Source organism: Salvelinus sp. IW2-2015, linkage group LG11 (genome assembly GCF_002910315.2).
Source record: "Salvelinus sp. IW2-2015 linkage group LG11, ASM291031v2, whole genome shotgun sequence".
In the NCBI taxonomy this organism is placed as follows: Eukaryota; Metazoa; Chordata; class Actinopteri; order Salmoniformes; family Salmonidae; genus Salvelinus; species Salvelinus sp. IW2-2015.
Genome location: NC_036851.1, coordinates 19,113,191 through 19,138,609, shown reverse-complemented (window position 1 = coordinate 19,138,609; position 25,419 = coordinate 19,113,191). Strand labels below are relative to the sequence as shown.

The window sequence follows — 25,419 nt, the reverse complement described above, 5'->3', positions numbered from 1 at the left end:
GATTGTTACCACACTCACCTTTTTTAATGAACCTTAACCATCTTAGAGCATAGCGTTCAATACTCTTTCTCCCTCCATAACACAGCATCATTTGTTTCATTCAGCAACTGCCTGTGTCTACCTCTTACAGTTGAGGCTAGATGCTGGTTACCTTCATCCTGTTCATCTGTGTTTTTCCCTCCCCCATGGAACCACAGACATGCCCATATTTGGCCAGTGTCCAGCACAGGACGACTTCTACCTGGTGATGTGCAGCCACTGCAGTCAGGTGGTGAAGCCCCAGGCCTTCCAAGCGCACTACGGTAAGTCTCTCTCTCTCTCACACACACACACACACACACACACACACACAGACCACCATCACTCATGCACACATTGTCCCCAAGCGCTGATCCAGTATTGGGTTTTTATATTTTTTTGTTATATAGCTCTCCTGGCGGGAAAGGTTTGGGCAGGGAGAGAGCTACAGTTGGGAATTGCCAGGGACCTCACAATACGATATTATCACAATTCTTAGGTGCCGATTTAAGATATGCATTGAGATTCTCACATTTTCTTTATGTATTGTCATTTATTGCGAAATATATGTCTGCTGCAGAGGGACAAGATAGTCATGCGAAAACAACATGTTGTCATCAGTCCAATTGGCTACCTATTTAAAAAGATYGAGTATAAGCTATGAAGGAAAAATAGTTTTGGTGCAGGTACAGCCAACTAGTGTAATAAAAAATATGACTATATTGTCAGAACAATACGATATATCGTCAGAAATATCCCAATATGTAACTGTATTGATTTCTTTCCCCCATCACTAAAGAGAACATTCTAGACTTGTGCTTTGGGGAAATCTGCTTGGCACTAATCTCTGTCAGAATGGCACAACTACTCTGTGTGTGCGCATGTTCAAACACATCAACGTCAGGAGGATGAAAAGCACACCTCCCGTTCTCCACCTCTAACATGAGAAAGGAGCACTCTGGCCTTTGATTTCCACCGCCTGAGACTTGTTTACAATTCTCCTGTTAATATTTGATGTGCTCCTCCGAGTCCGTTCCTCTGTGTGAGTGCAGCCTAATTGATTGTTTTAGCATGTTAAACTGTCCCTGAGACGTCTGAAGATGTCTAAAACCTACTAGTTTCCTTCTCCACGGTGTGTGTTCTTAAACTGGCTCTTTGGCCGGAATGCTGGAAAGAATTTAATTTATTATGGATTTCAGAATCAAGGGATCGTTTTGCTGCGTATCTCGTTAAAACTAGCCTGTTGAACCCTCTGTGCACGCACTTGCGGAACGCACACAGACACACACACACACACACAAACACACACCCCTGTGCTTCAGTGCAGTTAAGAGAACTGCTCTCTCCACAGACACCAGACACCAGTGAGTGCCAGTGAGGTGGTGTAAAATGTAAACTCTCTCTCTCTCTCTCTCTCTGGTTAGTTCCTCTCCACGGTGGGCTGTTAAGCATCAATTGGCATGTATAATGTATTTATTCCAGCTGTTCTTTATGTAAAAGTTTGGAGACCTTTTTTAAAATGATTTCAGTGCGTACACTTTTTAGGCCTTCCTCCACTTACCATTATCGTTGATACCTCTAGTAAAGAAGAGCAAGGAACTATCTGTTGTTCCTTGAGCCATTTCAATGAAGGATTGTTGTCATTGAAATAGCTTAGTCTGAACTGGCAGATAACCTTATGTTATTGGTAATTCTTGAATATTTGATAAAACTATCATGTTTTCTAACACATGGTGTGTATTGGATAGGTCAGTGTTCCGACTCCTCACAACATTGGGAGGGCGTTRTAATGTTTTCGGCTTTAGTATGGATCTTTCCATCCTTATAAACAAATTAGTTTATAAAATGGCATGCAAGCAGTTTGCTTTTTAAACTAAATTGGAATATTCATTTTCTAGTGTAAACCTGGTGAGTCTGTATTATCTTCCTGTGGTTGTCAAAACCAAAGCCTCAATGGCACATCCTTCCATTTCTACTCTGGGCTGGTTACTTAAGTCCATCTGTGTCCCAATATGCATACATTACTACACTGCACTTTATGCTGGTGTGGACATTGAGATCCATACCATTTAAAAATTGTCAAGGCCACAGGGCTTCAAATGAATCACTAGTGTCCTTTTACTATGGTGTGTTTGTTTCTTTCTCAGTGGAAAGATTGAATGAAAAGCTAGGCCTATAATATTTCATCACTGGTTGTTGCTGGTTATACAGTTATCAGGATTGGCCACAAGAGGGAGACACAATGGCACTCAAGTGTCATTGGGAACACTCATTGGTCCTTTGTCAAGAGTCAAGACAGATCAATCATGGACTAATGGCACATGTGAATAGAGTAGCAATTACAGAAGTTCATACTTTCCACAAATTGAGGTTAGCCTAGTGCTGGTGTGGTCGCACCTGACTACTATAGCTTAGTAGTCCACAAACACAACTTCCACCTTAGATGTTGTGCAATAACATTCAATCAGATAGGATGAATCTGGCTTGTATCATTGTCTTAAGTCAGATAGATCAGTGCAGGTGGAATAGTCGCGCTGTCTCGTATCTCATAAAAGGATAGATCGAAAGTAGTTTGACTTTAATGTGCTATCTAACGTGATAAAATATCACCTAGGTGACATCYTGCTGCTGAAAAACAGTCTGAATTAACCTAAGCTAAAACCATAAATATGTCAATGTTTTACATCTTTTTTTATATCTAACTAAAGATATTTGTCCCTCACCGAGCAGTATTTCTGAAGTTTGGCAGTGGGTTGAAAGCTAGCATAGATTTGACCAACATAGCTTGCTAGCTGAGCCAGTCACTGAAATGATGCCGCTAACCAACCATTGCCTATTTCATGGAGAGTTATACGATACCAAAAAAAAAAGAGGAACTATGTTTGAATGATGGATGGTAGGCAATCKCAACATTTTAGGATGAGTTCCACATCCAACAAGACATCGGTTGAGGGACGAACGGCGCTTTGACATCGGTTGAGGGACTCGATTTGACGTAAGACAATGGTCTTGGATAGCTCACATCCACTGGTACCACAATCAATCACATTTATTTATAAAGCCCTTCTTACATCAGCTGATGTCACAAAGTGCTGTACAGAAACCCAGCCTAAAACCCCACACAGCAAACAATGCAGGTGTAGAAGCACGGTGGCTAGGAAAAACTCCCTAGAAAGGCCAGAACCTAGGAAGAAACCTAGAGAGGAACCAGGCTATGAGGGGTGGCCAGTCCTCTTTTGGCTGTGCCGGGTGGAGATTATAACAGAACATGTTCAAATGTTCATAGATGACCAACAGGGTCAAATAATAATAATCACAGTAGTTGTCGAGGGTGCAACAGGTCAGCACCTCAGGAGTAAACGTCAGTTGGCTTTTCATAGCCGATCATTCAGAGTATTTGTACGCTCCTGCTGTCTCTAGAGAGTTGAATACAGCAGGTCTGGGACAGGTAGCATGTCCGGTGAACAGGTCAGGGTTCCATAGCCGCAGGCAGAACAGTTGAAACTGGAGCAGTAGCACGGCCAGGTGAACTGGGGACAGCAAGGAGTCATCAGGCCAGGTAGTCCTGAGGCATGGTCCTAGGGCTCAGGTCCTCCTCCTCCGAGAGAGAATTAGAGAGAGCATACTTAAATTCACACAAGACACAGATAAGACAGGAGAAATACTCCAGATATAACAGACTGACCCTAGCCCCCCGACACATAAACTACTGCAGCATAAATACTGGAGGCTGAGACAGAAGGGGTCAGGAGACACTGTGGCCCCATCCGATGATACCCCCGGACAGGMCCAAKCAGGCAGGATATAACCCCACCCACTTTGCCAAAGCACAGCCTCCACACCACTAGAGGGATATCTTCAACCACCAACTTACCATCCTGAGACAAGGTCGAGTATAGCCCACAAAGATCTCCGCCACGGCACAACCCAAGGGGGGGGACTGTCTGTCTCATCTGCATAGTGATCGTCTCATTGACTTGTAGAGCTTGACCAGCCGTTATGAAGTTTCATAGTAGGCCTGTTCATTCATTAGTCTTCCAGTGTACAGCGTGTGAACGCAGGACTTGGCAGTGCCTCTCTGAAGACTACTGGACTTGTCTGACCAGTGAAACATTAGTGGACTTGTCTTCTATAGAGTAATGAGCTCATCTCTGCAAGGCACCAAAGACAAACCTTCATTTTCTGGCCTGTTTGTAGTCTGTGTTGTTTAAATGACTTTCATTCCATGAAGCCACTGTGTTGCTTTGTTGTGTTGCTGCTGGTAGGAAAGGCTGAGAGAGTCCGCTAAAGGTCAGTGCACTGTGATTCTATATGCTGTGATTCTTCTCTCTGAGGGCAGGTCCGCTGAGCTTAACACCATTCTAGACTGTTTCACCTCATTCTCCTCTATTGCTTGAAGCCCATCCATATGTTGTATGGCAGGGGTAGGCAACTAGATTCAGATTGTTGGATCTCGCGGGGAGGTTTTAGCAGGCCGCCTGTTGCGTTTTGACAGTGGCGCTGCATGCAGAGCTATACGCTCTGAGGAGAACAGGCCTGCACTGTGGACAGGACTATTCAAAAACACCATCCACACCCTATGATAATGCAATCCACCAACTGGTTGCTCTAAAGCAGATCTGATTTTCATTATTAAGTGACTTCTACGATAGTGTTGTCGGGTCATAAGAGTATATTTTAAGGCCTATTCCTTTTGATTGGGCCTTGCTGTTTTATGTGTAGTCTACCCTGAGTGTACAGTGTGTAGGCCTATGCTGTGCACCGGGGCRCACTATCCAAAATGTTCCCCGGCCAGCCAACCTGTCTCCTCAGTAGCCAGGGATTCCACGGCCCTCTAGAGAGAAGATAGTGTGATAATAGACCATAACGCTGCACCTCTTCATCACTGTTTTCCTGTCCTACTGGTCTGCCAGGACCTCTGTGGCTGGCTGGCTCTCTCAGCTTTTGGCAGGCATTGTGGGAACGTCACGCTGGGGAAGCCTGCTCGCGCTTGCGTGTGGGTTATTCAGCGACGTCTGAGCTGGATTGAGCAGCAGCGAAGGGTTGAGGGGGTGGAGAGGCCGAGTGCTAGCCTGTTACCAGGAAGGCAGTGTGTCATGGGCGGGAGGGTAGAAGAGGGAGAGGCCTGGGGTGAAACTCCATCTTGACTCCTGGAGGGGCTTTGTCACAGCAGATAGGCTGGGCTGGTTTAGTGTGTGTGTGAGGAGGGAGGGGGAAGCCCTGGGGTTGTTGCTCTGTTAGCTGCTGTAGTGTAAAATTGTGGGTGTGGGGCTGGGAGTGGCAGCTGTGCATTCTGCCCTGCTCTGTTGCTGCTCACCCACTGAGACAGCCTTGGCATGCAGCCCAGACCTGCATGGAGTCAGCATAAGGTTAGTTGGAGTTTTGTATATATGTCTGTCTATATCTATCTATCTCTCTCTTGTGCTTTCTCTCCATTCTCTTATTTCTCTACTCTCTCACAGTTTCCTCTTATTCACTGATTGTATGTATATTTCTCTCTCYCTCTCACACACACATTCTCACACACACACATGCTTTTCTTCATGACTAGAAGATGAAACCGGTTTTGTTGTGCTGGTTGGGAGGAGGTAGCGTAGTCAGTGTAGTTATCTGGCTGTAAAATAGTCAGATTAACCCTCTCAGGACTGGCCACAATTCAACACCAGATGGGAGTTTTCAGTTAGTCTTCAGCTCACTTTCATTGCAGTACTCTGCTCTTATCTAAAGAGCTGTCTCTCTCACATGCGTTCTTTCTTCCTCTCTTACTGTATAACTTTCGTTTTCTCGCTTTCTGTTTTACTTTCACGTTCTCTTCGTGTGTGTGTGAGCTGCGTAACATTAGAAATAACTGTCCAGGCTAAATACTGCAGTACGGTTTGGATTGCACAGAGCCCCCTGTCCTGTTCAGCAGCTGCTGATTTTTTGTCTTAGTTTAATTATTTTATTCTCTYGTGTCAGTATTGTCTTAGCAGTTATAGTGTTTCTAGTTCAGGATGAATTGGCCTGGATCAGCAAGGCTTTCTAGTCTTTGCTTTTGAAGCTGCCTGCTTTTGACTTTGTTTAGGAAATGTTTACCCATGATTCCCTGCACATTTATCGCAAAACTATTACTGTCCAAAGGCCGGTTGTTTCAGGAAAAAATAACACTACTACCAACTTATGAGTTGTGTGTCCACGTCTCAGATTGCTTGTACAGTGCCTTCAGAAAGTATTCATACCCTTTGACTTCAAAATGGACTATATATGTGTTTGTCTCACCCATCTACGCACAATACCCCATAATGACAAAGTGAAAACATGTTTTTTGAAATGTTAGCAAATTTATTGAAAATGAAATACAGAAATATGTCATTTAAGTATTCACACCCCTGAGTCAATACATGTTGGAATCACCTTTGGCAGAGAATTACAGCTGTGAGTGTTTCTGGGTAAGTCTCTGAGCTTTGCACACCTAGATTGAACAATATTTGTATTATTTAAACATTCTTCAAGCTCTGTCAAGTTGGTTGTTGATCATTGCTAGACAGCCATTTTCAAGTCATGCCATAGATAAATCCCGAAGCGGTTTCCTTCCTGTCTGGCAACTGAGTTAGGAAGGAGGCCTGTATTTTTGTAGTGACTGGGTGTATTCATCACCATCACCAAGTGTAATAAATAACTTCACCATGCTCAAAAGGATATTCAACGTTGCATTTTACATTTTTATCCATCTAGTAATAGGTGCCCTTCTTTGTGAGGCATTGGAAAACCTCCCTGGTCTTTGTGGTTGAGTCTGTGTTTCAAATCCACTGCTTGACTGAGGGTCCTTACAGATAATTGTATGTGTGGGGAACAGAGTTACTCCATGCAACTTATGTGACTTGTTACTCCTGAACTTATGTAGGCTTGCAATAACAAAGGGGTTGAATACTTATTGACTTGAGACATTTCAGCTTTGTAAACATTTCTAAAATCATAATTCCACTTTGACATTATGGGGTATTGTGTGTGTGTAGGCCAGTGAAAAATCTAAATCTCAATGTAATCCATTTTAAATTCAGGCTGTAACACAACAATGTGGAAAAAGGGGTGTGAATACTTTCTGAAAGCACTATAGGTCATGTGTCTGTGTGGACTGTACATRAGGTTACCCCTAACCTGCTTTCCCCCTGACCCCTATCTAGAGAGAAGACACAGCTCGTCCAGTAAGCCCACCTCCACCTTAGCCCCCTCCTCAGCCTCCTCCCTGTCCGCTCTGTCTCGGAGCAGGAGCAGTGGGACGGGTGGTGGGGGTGTCAGTGGGGGGGCCATGGGCCGCTCTTCCAGTGGGACCAGCACCTCGTCCAACTCCAAAATCCTCAAACCAGCCAAAGAGAAGCTACCAGGCATCCAGCAGAGACCTCACTTCCCTCCCTTCAGGGTGCTCAACGACAAGATGTAAGTAATGCCTAGCCTAGCCATGCTGGTGAACCATGCTGAACTTCAGTAAAACGTATTGTCATGTTGAACTTCAGCTTAGGGCTGGGCGATATGGACCCTATAAAATCACTAGATTTTTTTCAAACGTATGGGCAATTCACGATACAGTAGTGTTTTCAGCAATCATCTAATGAAAGGGGCAGAGTTGGACAGTTTTCGCGCCCAAAGTCGACCTTTAAAATGTTTATTTAATCCTGACCTTAACCTTTAAAGGTAAACTCAGCGATATGACGTAGGTACGGAGAGTAAACAGCATAGCGTGAACCCGTTGAGAGCGAAGTCTTGCATCTCGCTCATCTCATTATCTGCAGTGCTGCTTGTGGCAACGTCATTTCGCTGAGTCTACCTTTAACCTTAACCACACTACTACCGTATGCCTAAACCTAACCTTTAAATTAAGACCAAAAAGCACATTTTGGTTTTCATAGTTTTTCACAATATAGTCAATTTTGACTTTGTTTCTATAGTAACTAGTGGAAACTCAGTTGTGAGTGGCAGGGGAGGGYCTTGGTGTGTTTATGAGTGAGAAGGTGCACTCAAGACAGAAAGAGACGAGACCAAAAAGACAACATGAGAACKYMCGGACATAAACGCTCATAAGAACAAAAAACCTTGATTCTTGCGATAAAGCCATTTGGAATTTAATTGAATTCGATATGTTGGCCAGCCCTAGTTCAGTCCCCTGCCTCTTAAAGCCCTGCTTCACGTTTGATTTGATCCTCTGAGTTATATCTTATCTCTTCATCTTAGGTCCTCTCCCTGCTCCTCTGAAGTCTAGCTCTGTCTGAAGTCTCCCTGTGCTACCCTCCGTCTAAATAAGCCCCCTAAAGAGTTKGTTTTAAAAAGAGATCCTTTATCGAACTCCATTTGCAACCACTCAAAACATGTTGGCTTTCTGCCTGGGGATTTGAACACATTTCAAACTCTGTTCTGTTAAAATTAAACTATTTTTCTGAAGTATTTAATGTTGCTATAGATAAATGAACTCCCTCGCTTTCTCCTCCTCTGTCCATCTCTCTCTTCCAGCCTGACCCCTGCAGTCAAAGTGGAGAAGATGCGTCTGAAGGTGGATTCGTCAGCCAAGCTGGTGCAGGTTCCCTCGGTCCACTTATCGTCCTCCTCCAGCAGCACTGTGAGCTCCTCGTCACCCCTGAAGCCAGGCCTTAACTGTCCCTCCATACCAAAGGCTCCCCTGCTTGCCCCCGGCCAGATCCCCAACGGCAAGGGCCACCTCTCCCTCTCTGCCTTGGAAAAGAAGCAGGACAACAGCACCAGTAGCAGACAACACCTCTACAAGAGACTGTCAGGTGAGAGGAGATGATAGGGGTTTATGTCTGTAGGACGTTTTGTTTTAAAGGTACAATGCAGCCATTTTTATCTCAATATCAAATGATTTCTGTGTAACAATTAAGTGCCTCACTGTAGTTATCTTCAATTAAAGAGCAATTTCTCATGCAAGAATTTAGCTAGGACTGTCTGGGAGTGGTCTGAGGGGGGAGGGGAAAACTACTGTTCCTTACTCCTTCTTCTGTTCTCTCTTTCTCTCTCCTCTTCTTTACTCCTTCTTCTGTTCTCTCTTTCTCTCTCTCTCTTCCTTACTCCTTCTTCTGTCTCTCTCTCTCTCTCTTCTTCTCTCTCTCCTTCTCTCTCTCTCTCTCTCTCTCTCTCCTCTCTCTCCTTTTTCTTCTCTCTCCTCTCTCTCTCCTTTTCTCTCTCTCTCTCTCTCTCTCTCTCTCTCTCCTCTCTCTCTCTCTCTCTCTCTCCTCTCTCCTGTTTTCTCTCTCTCTCTCTCTCTCTCTCTCCTTTCTCTCCTCTCTCTCTCTCTCTCCTGTTTTCTTCTCTTCCTTACTCCTTCTCCTGTTTTTCTCTCTCCCATCAGAACGTGAGTTTAATCCAGATATCCACTGTGGGGTCCTGGATATGACAGCTGGAAGCCATGCACACGATCCCTAACATGCAAGGTACCAAGCCCTCTCTTCTGCCCCTCTCTTCTCTGTTTTGTGTGGTTAGGAAATATTCCTTGTCACATTCCTAGGTATTTAGGCACCTTCAGATTCTCAGAGTGCAGTGCACCCTGACCTAACATACCTTTTGGCCTTCTCCTTCCCTCAGACACATTCCCTAAGCCAGCGGAGGCAGTGCTGGGCCGGAGGAAACGCTTCGACACACTGTTGGCCGAGCACAAAAGCAAAGCCCGGGAACGGGAACTGCAGCACCCCACCCCTGCAGACACCCCTCTCAGGAACCCCCCCCTCCCCCTCACGGCTCGCCCCCCACCACGACGCCCACCAGGTCGCTCATGGCAACGGAGCCACCGACGCCACCAAGCCTTTGGCGTTTGGCAAGCCCAAACCTCACAATCTTGGTCTTCCACGGTGAGTCACTTCATGTGCTCTTCCTGGGTTCTCACCATCCAACAACTACTTTTTGCAGTGTGTACAGCCAGTACCTGCATCCCTGATGTGTGTTCCTAAATCACTGTTTCCTCTGCTCTTAGACTGAACTGCATTATCTCTGATGGAGGTGGTGGTACCCCCGGAGACCCCCACCACGCTACGTCCGCTCCTGACGGGGGCTCCCGCCTGTCCAGTGACGAGGGGGAGAACGATGAGCGGGAGGAGGGCACAGACAAACTGGACTGTCACTATTCAGGTTACCACCCACGGCCGGCAGCTGTAAGTCCACCACAAATTAATTTTATATTACAGGGATATGCTCACAACACAGCAACAATGAAACAACTACATAGCCAGATGTGTGTGAAATCAGTCCTCCCATTGAGTGGCAGCTTGCACCGTGTATGGGAAGCAGCAGTATGTGTGTGATTGGTTTGTTAGTGCGTATTTGTGTTAACTATTTCTCTCCCTGCTGCTCAGTTTTGTACCTTTGGAAGTCAACTGTTTGGGAGAAGCTGCTACTCGTTTGACCGGCGCTGGGATCGAATGCGATGTGCTCTTACTGCCATGATGGACAAGCACGTCAACACTCAGATGTGGAAGTAAGTCTGTGTACATTCATTAGACCAGAATTCCTTCCATAATACCTACCTAATTCACAACCCTATTGCGAAATCACAGAGGCAGGGATAGGGCTGTTGCGGTGACCGTTTTATCGCCACACTGGCGGTCATGAAGGCAGTCAAATTCCACATGACCGTTTAGTCACGTAATTAGGCTTCTCCAAGCTCTGATGCTGCTGATGGTCATTAGTAGCCTACCAAACTTGCTAACTGCCTGGTACTCAGCACTCTATTGTCCCTCTAGTCACTCTGACATCAATGCAAATGGATTTGAAAATCGAATCAAACATGAGAGCCCATGAGCTCATGTTACGCYACGTTTCTATAGGCTATGTAATTGCTATGTAATTGCTGAGTGATGGCCTCTTAKAAAAAGGAGGATCCCCTCGCTTTCTATAGGCTAGGCATGCTATATTTATTTCTCAACTTTCCTAATATTAAGCACATTGCTTCTTTACTACAGGAGTATAGCCTACCTGGCTGGTATGAAAATGAACCATTGGAACCGTGTCCTCCATTCGCTATTTAAGTGCATAGAAGACGCCCCTGTTTCGAGACAGGTGCATGATGGGTGACAATATTAGCCTATCACTTGTGAATTATATATTATCACTTGTGAATGATGCCCAGCATAAGATACAAAGCCTTTTTTTRYCAAKTTTTTCTAATCATAGTCGCCCACCTCATATGTTTTGATAAGGTTTGTATCACATCTAAAGTGGCCAAATAACTTCTTAAAATGAAGCACARGAATCTGCTTTACAAGGTGTGTAGAGCGTAACTGGCATACATGAGTTTCAAGTTTGGGGAAGATCATTTTCAGCATAAAAATYCACCTTCATAATAAAAGCATAACATGCATAATCACATTTGTGGTCACTTTTGAGAATGGTGTTTTCCCGCTAATGGAACATTCACACTTATAGCCTACTGCCATGTGCGCATTGCGGCATTTATCATTTGAAGAAATAGCCTATKAACATTTTAAGCTAAATGTTCTGATCTGTTGCGTCAGCCACATTGCATAAAATAATTTTTTTGATGCTAGAGGTTGTGTTAATTAGGGTTCTATCGCATCCCACAACTGTCCCAGACTATGTTTGGAATATTTATTTTTTGCACAGAATAGAATAGGTCGACTTTTGTACTATGGGGGATAGAATATTGACATAGGCTTGTGCTTTTGCATCTTGTTGGCTGACAAAAAGTAAATGTGGACAGTTCTTCTAATATCTTCAATATGCGCCTCGGAATTGGATAAGGACGCGCACAGTTGCATCCCTGATGTGTCTGTCTTCACTTGTAGCCTGTGAGAAAGACCCGGTCACGTGACGGAGAGCCGTGTGAGTGAGAGACGCTTCAGATTGCGCAGCACACTCAGYGAGAAGGGCACAACGCAGCACTCCGGGCCGCAAAAGGCATGGATTTTTTTAGGGTGCATTACGGCCACAAAGGGGATGCCGCTGTGAAATTCGAGGCATTATCAAGTGCTTGTCAAATTGTGATTGAGAGACTATCYGAGTGTGTGCAGCCTGCACAAAAAACAAAGTAGAGCTCATGCCTTTTCAAGCGACTTTTTTCAAAACAGCCTTACAATGTATTAAAAATCAAAACATATAGCCCAATGTTTTTCGAACGACTAAAGTTACATTAATAACTATAAATTAAGCATATAGGAGTACCTATTTCTTTGTTAACCGCTCAACACAGAATAGTGTGCGTACTCCCTCAAAAGGTTTTTAGAAAATATTTATATTTTSTTCAGTTGTATTCTTCATAAAATAATGCCACGGAATTATAATCACATCTTGTCTGCTAAATAAACTAGTGTATCCCACAGGCATTTGGCATAGCCACATCAGGATCTAACATAAGGACAACTCAGAGTATACTATTCTTTTCTTCTGACTACATTTTCTTCATATCATGCTTCTTTAGACCTGTTTTAAAATGAAAATAGACCTGTTTTAAAATAAATAATGGATTTATTGTGAAGGTGCAGGCTATATTACATGGATTTATTATACTTTTTAAATGGTCTTGCAGGCTATGTGTGGAAGCCAGGAGATGCTAAATGTCTTTATGTTAATTAACGGTCAATTACCGTGAGACTGACCAGTTATCTGCTTGACAATCACCGGCTGGCGAAATTTCGTGACCGCCACAGCCCTAGACAGGGAGCCAAAGTGTTGCAGGGTGGTGAAGGGAGATCTAGTGCTGTATGGGACACTATAAGCTAACGGTTCCAATGTCTGTCCAGGACTGTGCTGTGCTGACCCCTCAGTGTAAATGTGTAAATGTTACTGATGGGGATGATCACAGTGGTCTGTTTGTGTTATAGAAAAATCCCTTTCGCCTTGGAGAACTCCTCCTCTTCTTCTTCCTCTGCGCCGGCCCACAGGATAACCACAAACTCCTTGTCCTCATCACACGGTAGCGCCCCTGCTTCGGGCTTCCTCAGCCCCTCCTCTGCACCCCTTCCACCCCCCTACACTCAGTCCTACGACAGCAAGTCTGTGCTCTCGTACGGGACCACCTTAAACGCTCGTGCCTCCCAGGGCACGGCCGACCACCCTGCCTACAGCGCAGCACAGGCCAGACAAGTGTCTTCGTCGCCCCAGATGCCTTCAGCCCACTCCTCGGTCCCCTCCCTGTCCTCAGGACGACCGCTRAAGTCCAGATCCAGCGGCAAGTCCTTCAGACCCCGGGAGTCCTCCTCCACAGCTGCCATAACCAACTCCACCAGTGGGGGCAGCAGTGGAGGAAGCAGCAGCAGCAGCCTCAGCTCGGGTAAGAAGAGGAAGAACAGCTCCCTCCCTACATCGTCTCACGCTACCACCTACACCTCAGAGTCCTCTTCCTCCTCCAACACCACCTCTTCCTCCTTCAAAAAGAACTGCACAGTTCACAGTGGCAGCTCAGGGAGCACGTACCACCATGCCTCGCTAGTCCCCTCCTCCTCCTCCTCTTCTCACAGCGGCGTCCACAGTGTGGGACTCAACTGTGGCCCCAACGCCCGGACCAACTCCCTCAGTCTGAAGGCAGAGCCGTCGGGGCCAGCGGGGTTGTCGGGGCCCGGGGTCAGAGGCCCCCCCTCGGGCAGCCCGGCCGAGTCTATCAAGAGGATGAGTGTAGTGATGAACAGCAGTGACTCCACCCTCTCCCTGGGGCCCTTTGTCCACCAMGCCTCAGAGCACCACAGCAGCTTCAGCCATGCCCACACTGACGGCCGCCTGGAGGGGAAGAAACGCAAGGGCTCCCCCGCTGTCAGCTCCATCAACAGTGGAGGGGGCGGTGGCGGGGGGCCGGGCAGGCCCAAAGTGGCCAAGTCTCCAGCCATCAACAACATCCACAGCAAACATGGACGCACAATCCCAGGAGCCACGGGGCTCCCCAACAACTCCCTCATCCATCAGGTGGGTTGGACACCTCACACACTGGCTGCTAATGCCTGTCATCAACTAGTCAATCTCTTTATCTGTTGGGAAATTCACTGTGCAGTCAGGACTTGTATATCTTCAACATATGTACATGTGACCACATATAGACTTTAGACAAAACATTAAACAAAAAAATCACCAATGAATGAATGTTGTAATTTATCATCTAACTTCCCTGCCTTTCTCTCTGTCTCTCTCTCTCTCAGCCAAAGGCCCGCCCCTGACAGCGATGGCTGGGTTCTATGTATGGAACCGAGGGGCGGATAAAGAGGAGGCAACCTGTGCGCTGCTCTGGACTGCACAAGGCCTTCTAATACGTTACTCTCAGCTTCCCAAGATCCTCAGGGTGGAGATGGTCTGGACAGCCCAGTGACGTCACTGTTATCGTCTATAGTGTAACTATTCCTCCCAAAGCCATGTAGGAGCGCCTTGTGGAGGTGGCAGGCGTTAACACCCGGGGTGGGTCACACTTGGCCCCTGTCAGTCAGTGTACCGAGGTAGATCTTCCTATGGGGAAGACAGGAGAGAAAAGGAGGGAGTAGGAGCCTGCCTGCCCTTTGACCTATTGTTGAAATTCCAGAGGTATGGAGGAAGGGAAAAGTGCTGGCACAACAGCCGTGGCACTGCCCACCCAACCGTCATGACGCAGAGCCACAGGGATTGACTGGAGAGCCCTCAAGCCGCAATCTGTTGGTTTCCGATGATCTCTTCCGTGTGTGTGTGTGTGTGTGTGTGTGTGTGTGTGTGTGGTGGATGTGTGTTGTGTGGGGTTGTGTGTGTGTGTCACTTTAGATCTACTGGAAATTCAAATGTACACCTCCACGCCTGAACTCAGAAGCCTTGGAAGGAGAGGGCAGGATAAGGAAAAACTGTCAATTGCAACACTTCGAACACAATCACATTGTTGTTTTTTAATCCTTCCACTACATTTTGTCGGTTGGTTTTAATCAGTGTGACGTGTACATAACGTCAGGTTATGTATAGTAGCCAGAGATGAACCACATGAGGAGCAGATTCAGTCAATTCTATATATGAGTTCCATACATGACCCAAACAATTATGCAAGTGTTACTTTTTTATGTTTCTTATGTTTTTCACTGAATTTAACTACAAATATCTGTGTGGAGATGGGGAAGAAAGTAAATTGTGCATGCATATGTGAAAAAAGGATGCCTGATARGACAATTTGATTGAACGGTTGTGAAAGAGGGACTACTTGTCTTGAGGACAAGTGTTAATTCCTACAATATTTTTATCTTACAAATGAACAGCTACAGTAGACCTAGCCCTAACTGTGAACAGCACTAAACAAACACAGACCCACTACTTGCTTTAGGACATTTTAAGTCGGGCTTATTTGCCCCAAAAGCTAGCCAAAGGCAGCCATCCGTTTCTCCCACCCTAATCTGTAACCACTATGCCAGCTTTGGCTATTGGCTATTAGGATTTCCATTCCGGTACCTTCAGTTATGTCACAATACAGTGTTGTAGATTGTGAGTAGAGGGGTTTGTCATGACTCGCATCACACTTGTCCTTCATCAAAGCACTGAGTCTTAAACTGGCAATACTTCCCCGTCTGTCTCTCTGAGATGAGATGATGCTCCATCTGTCTCTCTGAGATGAGATGATGCTCCATCTGTCTCTGAGATGAGATGATGCTCCATCTGTCTCTGAGATGATGCTCCTTGGGATCATGTTTTTTTTGGGGGGTGCGAGATTCATGGAGATGGCTTCAGAGTAGGTTACTACTTTTTGTAACTCCTGTAAATTTCGTAAACTCCACTGATGTCAGGCAGCGAGCTTAGCTGAGGAGCCAACTATTTTCTATCTTACTTTTGCTTTTTCTTGTATGAATTGAACAAATATCGAAGTATCCCTATTTCAGAATACATATTTTATTAARGAATTGTACATATTGAAATATGTATTTTTGCACAGGCATTTTCTTATACAATTTTTTGGGGTACAATTGAGATCATTATTTATTTAGTAAATGAAAGAACAAGTTTAAGAACTTAACTTATTTGAAGTGGTTCACTGCCAAGTCTATAATGCAATAGGCCTATAACTAGAGGTTGAAGCATCTCATGAATCATGTACTGGGATCCTTTTAAAACAGGGGTGTCAAACCGCATTCGGTCTTCAACGAGGTGAATTATTATCATTTCTACACAGTTTCAATTTGGTTTTAGTCCAGTGTTACCCAAATTCGGCCCGGGGGTGGTTTTATTTGGCCCCTCAAGCTTTTTACATTCTATTTTCATTGTTGGACATAAAAGATAGTGAAATCAGCTCCAAGTGATTTTAATTTCGGAAATCTGCTCCCAAGTATTCCCATACTTAGAGACACCTGATCCTATACAAATATAAGCACGGTTTGAAAGCATCATGTTTTAGTCAAACATGATATGTTTGGGCTTCTTGCGGTCAATTAGCAATATAGAAATGATTATTTTTATGTAATTATGTTCCGGCCCCTTGACCATCCGCTCAAGAAAAAATCGTCCCACGGCTGAATCTAGTTAATGATCCTTGTTTTAAAGTATATTGAGTTAATTTTTTGTTTTACTCAAATCACCTACAGGGTGGATTGGACCCCCCTCCATATGTTTGACACCCCTGCTTTAAAAGGTAGTGTTGCCACTAGCATGTGTTTGTGTGACAGACAATACTTTGTTTTTAACTCTCCAAGGTCTCGCCTGTGCTTTTTACTATTTTCAAGTTGCCTCTGAATCAACAAAGAAATTATCATTTTATTTGACCCAAATAGCCTGTGATTCTGAAATGTCCCGCAGGCTGAAAGCTGTGCCCGTTGTCTAAGCGATTTCCATGGATTCAATAATTTACCTTCATCGACGAAGACCTTGTAACATTTCATAATTTGAAACACTTTCCCTTAAAGCTGAAGGGACTTAAGCAATCATTAAAGCAAGGAAGATGAACCATTCAAACAGTGAAACTGCTTGCATCATTGTTGCCAAACATAATTTGAAGCACAGCGTTTTAAGGAAATTCTTAGTTTGCAGCTTTTAGAAATGCTGAAATAAGAAAGTGCCTGCATTTGTTTCACACTGACTGTTTGAGGACAGAGCTTTTTTCATTTTAGTTTTACCTTACTTGAATGTTCAAAGTGTTTTAGGAGCTTGCTTTTAAAATATGCCTATGAACCCTAAATGTGGTAAAAACCTGATAGCTTGTCAGCTAGCTGGTATGAAGTACTTCGGGCTCTATTCAATCCGTATCGCAGAAGTTCAGTGTTACATCGTGATTGAAATTTAAAAGCAATGTTCCCGCATTAGCGGAGACTGCATTCACGGTAAACGCTGCAGATGTTTGCCTGGCTACCCAAACTCCTTGCTCCAGGTAACTGCTATGCCACACCCACGGATGTTTGTTTCTTCTCCGCAGTGAGTCTGGATCAGAGTACCTCCCTGACGATTTCTAGAAAGTAAACAAAAAAGGAAACTTGCACACCTTGGTGTGCCGAGGATGGGAAACGCTGTTCTAACCGTTCTGGCCCAGAGCCAGAACATGTGGGTAATGCAACATTTGGAAATTCAGCATTGGCTTTGATACTCTAATTGGCTAGAGATGATCCAATCGCTGASGACTTTTTGTACAACACCACCACCAAATGACTTCAATGATGGTAGTCTCATACTGAAGTATGTAGCGAATGAAATAATTCAGTTTGAGTCGTCAATCGGAAATGACCTTTCTATTGCCTATCAGTAACGCTTCAGCGATCCACATTGAATAGAGCCCGTAGTGTTAACTTTTTTTTTTTATCAACGTTTTCCAGTTAAGAGACGTCTGAGATCTTGGTGCAGACCAGGGGGTGTTGAAGCTCCCTGGTCGGTTATGAATTGTTTAACAGGTTCAGTAAAGTGTTTTTGTTTACCCTCAACCTCACAACGCTGACCTTGTTTCCATATGATGGAAACTTTGCAAAGCTGTTTTTATCAAGTACCACAGCCTTGGAATGTGAAAGTGAGACAGAACACTGCTTGCGGGAGGAACATATTTTCAGTAGATAACTCCTATGTAAGAGCGTGTATAGTATTTTTTTTTAGAACATCAATCATTTGATCAGCTGGACTTGTGTATTGGCTGCTATGTAATTCATGAACAAACATGGTAGGTTAGATTTACTTAATATTTAAGATTGTATAGTCTTTGTTTTGTAACATGTTTCTGTAAATAAATAATTTATACAGCTATTTATACAGAAAAAAAAGGTCTTTGTTTCTTTACTGAAATGGTTTTATTTCAGAAATCACTTTCATCCATGTCTGTATCAAAGGAAAAGAAGTCACCAAAAAGAATTTTTTATATACACAATAAGGGTCACTTCTTCAGATAAACTACTGGTGTGGATACTGATACAACAGAGAAAAGCCAGATCTCCCTCCCAAAGGTAACACTGCACTCTGTTACATGTTAATAACTCGGGACAGCTTCTGGACACGGTTGAGCAGTAGGTCCCCTTTCTTGATTGTCTCCTGGTACTGCCAATTCTTGCTATCAGGTCTGAAGGAAAGAAAATACAACACTGAGCTCTGCCACTTTTAATATAGAAACCAATGTTTTACATGCATGTGAAAATGATATTCTTACCTGTTGGTTTCCACGATCTCGTTTACTTTGTCGATTTTGCAATGGAGGCGACCAGCAGCTATGAATCGGGATAGTTCCCTGAGAGCGAAGGAAAAACAAATTAAGTTTCTCTACCAGTGTAATCAAGACCAATAATCATTGTCTTCTGACAGGCAGCATCATTCCTATGCGACTCGAAGTCATCAACCAACGGCGTAGTCGCTGATTTAAGACAACCTCCAGGATCAGCATTAATAACCTCAGCAAAAGAAGAAACGTAACTTTTTCAGGACCCTGACTTTCAAAGAATTTGTAAAAATCAAAAACCCTCCATTGTAAAGGGTTTAAACTGTTTCCCATGCTTGTTCAATGAACATGCACCTGCGGAATGGTCGTTAAGACACTAACAGCTTACAGACGGTAGTCAATTAAGGTCACAGMTTTGAAAACTTAGGACACTAAAGAGGCCTTTCTACTGACTGAAAAACACCAAAAGAAAGATGCCCAGGGTCCGTGCATGAGGACTGCAGATGTGGCATGGGCAATAAATTGCAATGTCCGTACTGTGAGACGCCTAAGACAGCGCTACAGGGAGACAGGACGGACAGCTGATCGTCCTCGCAGTGGCAGACCACGTGTAACAACACCTGCTCAGGATCGGTACATCCGAACATCACACCTGCGGGACAGGTACAGGATGGCAACAACAACTGCCCGAGTGCTCAGTGCTCAGACTGTCAGCAAGAGGCTGGGCTTGTAGGCCTGTTGTAAGGCAGGTCCTCACCAGACATCACTGGCAACAACATCGCCTATGTGCACAAATCCACCGTCGCTAGACCAGACAGGACTGGCAAAAAGTGCTCTTCACTGACAAGTCGCGGTTTTGTCTCACCGGAGGTGATGGTCGGATTCGCGTTTATCATCAAAGGAATGAGCGTTATACCGAGGCCTGTACTCTGGAGCGGGATCGATTTGGAGGTGGAGGGTCACAGCGTCATCGGACTGAGCTTGTTGTCATTGCAGGTAATCTCAATGCTGTGCGTTACAGGGAAGACATCCTCCTCCCTCATGTGGTACCCTTCCTGCAGCCTCATCCTGACAAGACCCTCCAGCATGACAATGCCACCAGCCATACTGCTTGTTCTGTGTGTGATTTCCTATAAGACAGGAATGTCAGTGTTCTGCCATGGCCAGCGAAGATCCCATATCTCAATCCCATTGAGCACATCTGGGACGTTGGATCGGAGGATGAGGGCTAGGGCCATTCCCCCCAGAAATGTCCCGGGAACTTGCAGGTGCCTTGGTGGAAGAGTGGGGTAACATCTCACAGCAAGAACAGGCAAATCTGGTGCAGTCCATGAGGAGGAGATGCACTGCAGTACTTAATGCAGCTGGTGGCCACACCAGATACTGACTGTTACTTTTCATTTTGACCCCCCCCTTTGTTCAGGGACACATTATTCAATTTCTGTTACTCACATGTCTGTGGAACTTGTTCAGTTTATGTCTCAGTTGTTGAATCTTGTTATGTTCATTCAAATATTTACACATGTTAAGTTTGCTGAAAATAAACGCAGTTGACAGTGAGTGGACGTTTCTTTTTTTGCAGAGGATAGGTATTGTGGGTATGGGACAAGAGGTAGATGTGAGACTCACTGGTCAATGAACTCTGTACTGACTCCAAAGGCCTCAGCCATGTAGCCCAGGGTGAGTGAGCGGTAGGACTCCAGGAGCTGGCTGTAAGCATGGATACGCATCTCCCTCACATAGTAACGGTAGTGAGGGGCAAACAACCAGTCCTTCTTCATATCCTGCTCCACCGTGGCTGCAGAGGGGACAGAGACAAACAGGTTAACAACTAAGGAATGAGGCGAAGTGAAACATGCATGTCCACTCACTGTCTGCAGACATCAGCGCGCTTCGGCTTTACTTTTTGTAAGCCTAAACGATGGGTGTCTCACCCAGTGACTGGAAGAAGACAGAGTAGCGACACTCGTAGAGGGAGAAGAGGTACTGGCGGACAGCAGGGAGACTGTGCAGCACCTCCAGGATCTCTGCTCCCTTTATCACCTGGGGGAGAGGGAGAACAACACATTAGTCCACAGGAGATGCTATATTTATGCCAGAACTGGAAATCTACCAGCTATATAAAAAAATAAGTGTCTTCACTTATTAAAAACAAGTTTGAATGTTCACGTTCTGACATGTGGAAAGTATTGTTTTCTGCAAGCACACGTCTTAAAACGACCAACTCTTGAATGACGTAGGCACATGGATGCACTGTTGATGACACCACCACCGTGGCTCCTGCTACCAACCTTTTCTCTGAGGTCGGGCCTCTTCAGGGCAATCATGCAGACGTAGACGGTGTACGTGACGAAGGTCTTGTAATCCATGAGCTCGTAGGAGGTGAAGGTGGACACTGTGTCCAGGAAGAGCTCAGCAGCCTGTTTAAAGTCACGGATGGCCACACAGTACAGGCCCTGGTACACCTTGAGACGGTTCCTCCTGTCCCAGTCACCCCCCTCCTCAATAAGGCTGTGCAGACACAATGAAATGACAATGCTTACAAAATACGAGGATATAGAAAACAATGGCTTACAACACATGAGAGTCAACACAATGGAATGGCAGGCAAAATGCTATGAAAAACACCTAAACAGGCCTAAACAGTGCCAGTTACTGCAAATATAATTCTTAGAATAGATAGTGAGTGAGGACCCCTAATGGCATGTCATCATAAAGTAGTGAATGCAGAGAGAAGTAGCCGCTTTTAGGCAAACTACCTTTTAGCTTTCTCAGTGTTGCGTGTGATGAGGTCACTGTCCATATAGAACAGTCCAATCCTTAGCAGGTAGAACACAATGTCTAGTCGATGTCCCAGGGCCACAGTCTTATCAAAGGTCTTCCTGAAGGCAGTCAAAGCATCCTCCTGTGGAATTAAAGTTAGTAGCTTGTTTGATTGAGCTAATGATGTACATGCATGGCTAGGTTGGACTGAAGAGTCCAGGGGATTACAGAGGCAAATTATTGCTTTATAAGTATACAATCTGCTCTGAATGTAGTAGCTGATTAATGCAAAACACCTTATTCCCGATTCGGATGAGATATTCAGCTCTAGCCATCATTGCATCTCGGATTTCACTCTCCCCGAGGTTCTTCTCTGCGTCTTCCAGGACGTCGTCCAGGCGTTTCAGCTCGTCCTCGTTGGCCTTCTTCATCTTATTCAACAGTTCTGTGTCAAGCTGCCACTTCAGCTCTTTACACAGGCTTTCATAGTAAGGTGCCATATCTGTAACAAGAGACAATTCATCATCAGCTATAGTGGCTAGCTAGCTACAACTTGACGGTTGTAACTGTCTTTGGCAACATTCTAACGTTAGACATTTTTTATTTAACCAGTATATTACCGTTATCTGTTTGAGTAGCGAATTTAGCTAGTTATAATATCTTGTATTGAATAGCTAACTGACCCGTAGCTAGGTAATGTTAGCAGTTTGATTTATGTCTGACAGTGACGCAAGCTAGCGACGTTGGTTACCCATGRTAGTTTGTAGACCAGAACTACCTTGTTATCTAGCTAGCTGACGTTATTGTTGTTGGTTTATTTACGAGGCAGAAGCCAAAACTCACTGTTCTCTTTGATCGAGTCCATGAGCTCAGTTTTCACTTTATCATCTTGTCGGTGACCGTCCATCGTGAGCAGAAATTTCAGCTGTGCTATCCTAAGATCAGGGTTTTTAGGCAGACCCTCTTCTTCCAGGTTTTCCAACGGCATTTTGTCTAGTATAAAAGTAATGAGCGCAGATATTTTCTGTTTGTGACAACAATGTCAGAGGTATCTTCTGCTAGTTTGCTAACAATGACTACGGAAAACACTGGTCTGCCACTTCCGCTGTACGCCGCCGACGAGTTGAGAAGAGAACGTCAGAGGTGGCACGGTGAGAACGTTCTGCCCTCGTCTGGCTAATAAAGGAATGTCCACCGAGCACACAAAGAATAGCAAATTATCTCATTATAAAGCAGGTCTGTAACAATTTATCACTCAAAAAATATATATATTTTGCCAGATAGTTTTCTTACTTTCTAAAACATATACAGCGATGAGTACTGTGTCAGAGATAGCGACTCAGGGGTTGAAAGGTAAGCTCCCTCTGAGATGTAAAATATMAATCTATTCCTAAAAATATCTAACAAAGCAATTGTCTGGTGGACATGCAGACATAAATAAGTGTGTTACATGAAACTCTCAAGATACACAGAATGGAGACTTTGCTGAGACCTGGTAGGCACAATTATGATTATTTAAAAAAGGACATGCTTTTTCATATCTGTATTACTATATATAATTATTAGTTAATATGAGAAAGAATTAAACTGTTGAAACCATGATTTAAACATATTTATAAACTGGGTGGTTCGAGCCCTGAATGCTGATTGGCTGACAGCCGTGGTATATCTCTGTGTTGTCTGTTCACACTGCTATGCTTTATCTTGGCCAGGTCGCAGTTGCAAATGAGAACTTGTTCTCAACTAGCCTACCTGGTTAAATAAAGGTGAAATAAAAAATAAATAAAAAATAAATACCACGGGTATGACAAAACAGTTATTTTTACTACTCTAATTACGTTGGTAACCAGTTTATAATCGCAATAAGGCGTCTCGGGGGTTTGTGGTATATGGCCAATATACCACGGCTAAGGGTGGCTATTTTGAAGAATATAAAATCTAAAATATATTTTGATTTTATTAACACTTTTTTGGTTACTAGATGATACCATATGTGTTATTTCATAGTTTTGATGTCTTCACTATTATTCTACAATGTAGAAAATAGTCAAAATAAAGAAAAACTCTTGAATGAGTAGATGTGTCCAAACCTTTGACTGGTACTGTATATATATTAAGAAATTTACAAAACACATTTATAGCTATATTAATTAATTGCTGTATGAAAGGGTCATAACAATGCAATAGAGAGGTCAGACCCATGGTAATGCTCTAGTCTCCTTCTGCAAATTCACTTGTGCTCAAATTAACACCTAACCTACTTCACCAGGCGTGTAGACATACTACTGGTGAAGTGTCTGTTGCCTTAACCATGTCTGTCTGCTTGCAGTACATCCAGAGTGCCTTGCTCAAGGGCACATCGGCAGATTTTTCACCTAGTCAGCTCAGGGATTTGAACAAGCAACCTTTTGGTTACTGTCCCAACACTCTTAACCGCTAGGCTACCTGCCGTACCTGATAGATCAGTTTCTGTATGGATTCACTGCAGGTAGGCCTATGTGATATTGCACCTTCAATTTCATGCAGATTAGTTTAATCGAAGGATCATTATGCCATGGTAAAATAGAATCCCAGAATGACCTTGTGTTTTACAGCGATAATACCAATATATGTTTTAGTCTTGTTTGTGAACCTCAGGTTTAGGAGCAAATATCCACGCACTATACCTGGGTGAGAGTTCACCCTAAAAGATAACGGCATTGTAACACTAACGTCAGCTACCTTTGACTCCATTGGTAAACTGTCATGACAATTTGTTGGACTAAGGTAAGGTGCTATTTTTGAATTTCAACATTTCACTGAAAAAAATAAGCATCAAGCATCACACTAAACGTGTAGCTATCAATTTGTGCCAAATCGGATATCCTGAATATGCTCTGACTTGAGGCTTTGTCTCAACTTTCTCAGAGAGATTCTTGGCTGTGAAAATAGCTGGAACATCCTACTGTGTGTTCCAACATGTTTCTCTGTGGTACAGCTGCTGACAAATGCCCTTCTTTCCAGAAGCCCCAAGATACTCATTGATAGAAAAGGGCAATGCAGAGGCTTGCAAAGAAGTTAGGTTGTTTCTTCATAGTCACTGAGGCTGTCCAAAGGGCTTCATACTCAGAACATTGAGTAATGTCTGTGCAAATGTACAAATTGGAATTACAGTATTTGCAGTCATTCCTGTTCAACTTGCTTTTGGGTGTATTATATGTAGATATAAATGTATGAAGGAAAATAAGTATAATTCATGTAATAGTCATTGTCAGCACTGTATCTATATACATACATTGGTATTATTAAACATAGCTTACAGATGGCACCATGCGTGTATAGCTGAATGAAAAGTAAGTACAGCTAAGGAGACATTACTCACCTATTGTATCTTACTCAAAAACAATATATGTTCCTCTGTCCTGTGTTATGTGTGTGGTTTCCCAGCTCTGCAGAGTCTGTGGGGTAGGGGTGAGTACAAGCTGGAGATGGAGGAGATGGTGTTGGAGTAGGCTGCCATAAAGGGCTAGGCCTCTAAGAGTCTACTGGAGCTGCTGAGAGACAGAAGCTTCCGATGGCAGCTCATCACCATGGTGGTGGTGTACAGCCGCATCCAGTTCTCTGGCATCACTGCAGTAAGCACAGCAAACACCACCTTCTGTCTTTTATCCCATATCTCAGGCGTGGGCAAACTTTTTGGCTTGAGGGTCATATCGGGATTTCGAAATTCAACTGAGTTCCGCACAGATTTTTGCGGGCCAGAAAAATGTCTGTTATTTCTGCATACTTTCTATCTAGTTTTAGACGTTCAAGTGTGGCCAGGAGTGTTTTTTATAATAATTTCCCACAAAAACATTATTATTATTATTCTTTACAAATCCCTCACGGACTCCATTTAATCGTCTGTCAGGCCAGATGCTGCCCACGGGCCGTAGTTTGCCCACCCCACCCCTGCTATACCTAGAGTACATCCTCTTCTTCTTTCCACCCTCTACCCTCAGATCAGTGTGTTCTCCTTTGACAGCTTCAAGGAGGCAGGCATCCCCCTGAATAAGATCTGCTGTGTAATTTTAGGTGTTTTATCTGAGGTCCCCACCTCCATCATCTGGGTGTGTCGC

General features: G+C 44.1%; 2 protein-coding genes across 2 annotated transcripts in view; one reads left to right on the top strand and one right to left on the bottom strand.

Annotated features, from left to right (window-relative positions):
• LOC111969947 (ataxin-7-like) overlaps nt 1-18,113 on the top strand; it is a 37,015-nt gene extending 18,902 nt beyond the window's left edge. Inside the window, 12 exon segments of the mRNA XM_070445573.1 lie at nt 198-302; nt 7,182-7,434; nt 8,503-8,783; nt 9,356-9,403; nt 9,406-9,437; nt 9,589-9,610; nt 9,613-9,724; nt 9,726-9,851; nt 9,974-10,151; nt 10,353-10,474; nt 12,837-13,911; nt 14,142-18,113. Of these exon segments, the coding sequence (XP_070301674.1) occupies nt 198-302; nt 7,182-7,434; nt 8,503-8,783; nt 9,356-9,403; nt 9,406-9,437; nt 9,589-9,610; nt 9,613-9,724; nt 9,726-9,851; nt 9,974-10,151; nt 10,353-10,474; nt 12,837-13,911; nt 14,142-14,159 (2,372 nt within the window). The 3' untranslated portion in view covers nt 14,160-18,113.
• A 64-nt stretch (nt 18,114-18,177) lies between these two features.
• Nucleotides 18,178-22,453, bottom strand: LOC111969946 (26S proteasome non-ATPase regulatory subunit 6). Its single transcript, XM_023996345.2, has 8 exons — nt 22,166-22,453; nt 21,619-21,824; nt 21,319-21,464; nt 20,851-21,070; nt 20,494-20,602; nt 20,189-20,357; nt 18,554-18,631; nt 18,178-18,466 (listed from the first exon to the last, which is right to left on the bottom strand). The coding sequence occupies exons 1-8, from the start codon at nt 22,308-22,310 to the stop codon at nt 18,370-18,372; spliced, it is 1,170 nt and encodes a 389-aa protein (XP_023852113.1). The 5' UTR covers nt 22,311-22,453; the 3' UTR covers nt 18,178-18,369.
• Nucleotides 22,454-25,419: the final 2,966 nt, after the last annotated feature.

What these genes read in the sequence shown, in the direction of transcription:
- LOC111969946 (XM_023996345.2), bottom strand. Translation starts at nt 22,310, where the DNA reads ATGCCGTTGGAAAACCTGGAAGAAGAGGGTCTGCCTAAAAACCCTGAT. An exon ending in GGACTCGATCAAAGAGAACA is followed by an intron (nt 21,825 to 22,165) that starts GTGAGTTTTGGC and finishes CTCTTGTTACAG; the next exon opens with ATATGGCACCTTACTATGAA. An exon ending in GAGATCGTGGAAACCAACAG is followed by an intron (nt 18,467 to 18,553) that starts GTAAGAATATCA and finishes TCTTTCCTTCAG; the next exon opens with ACCTGATAGCAAGAATTGGC.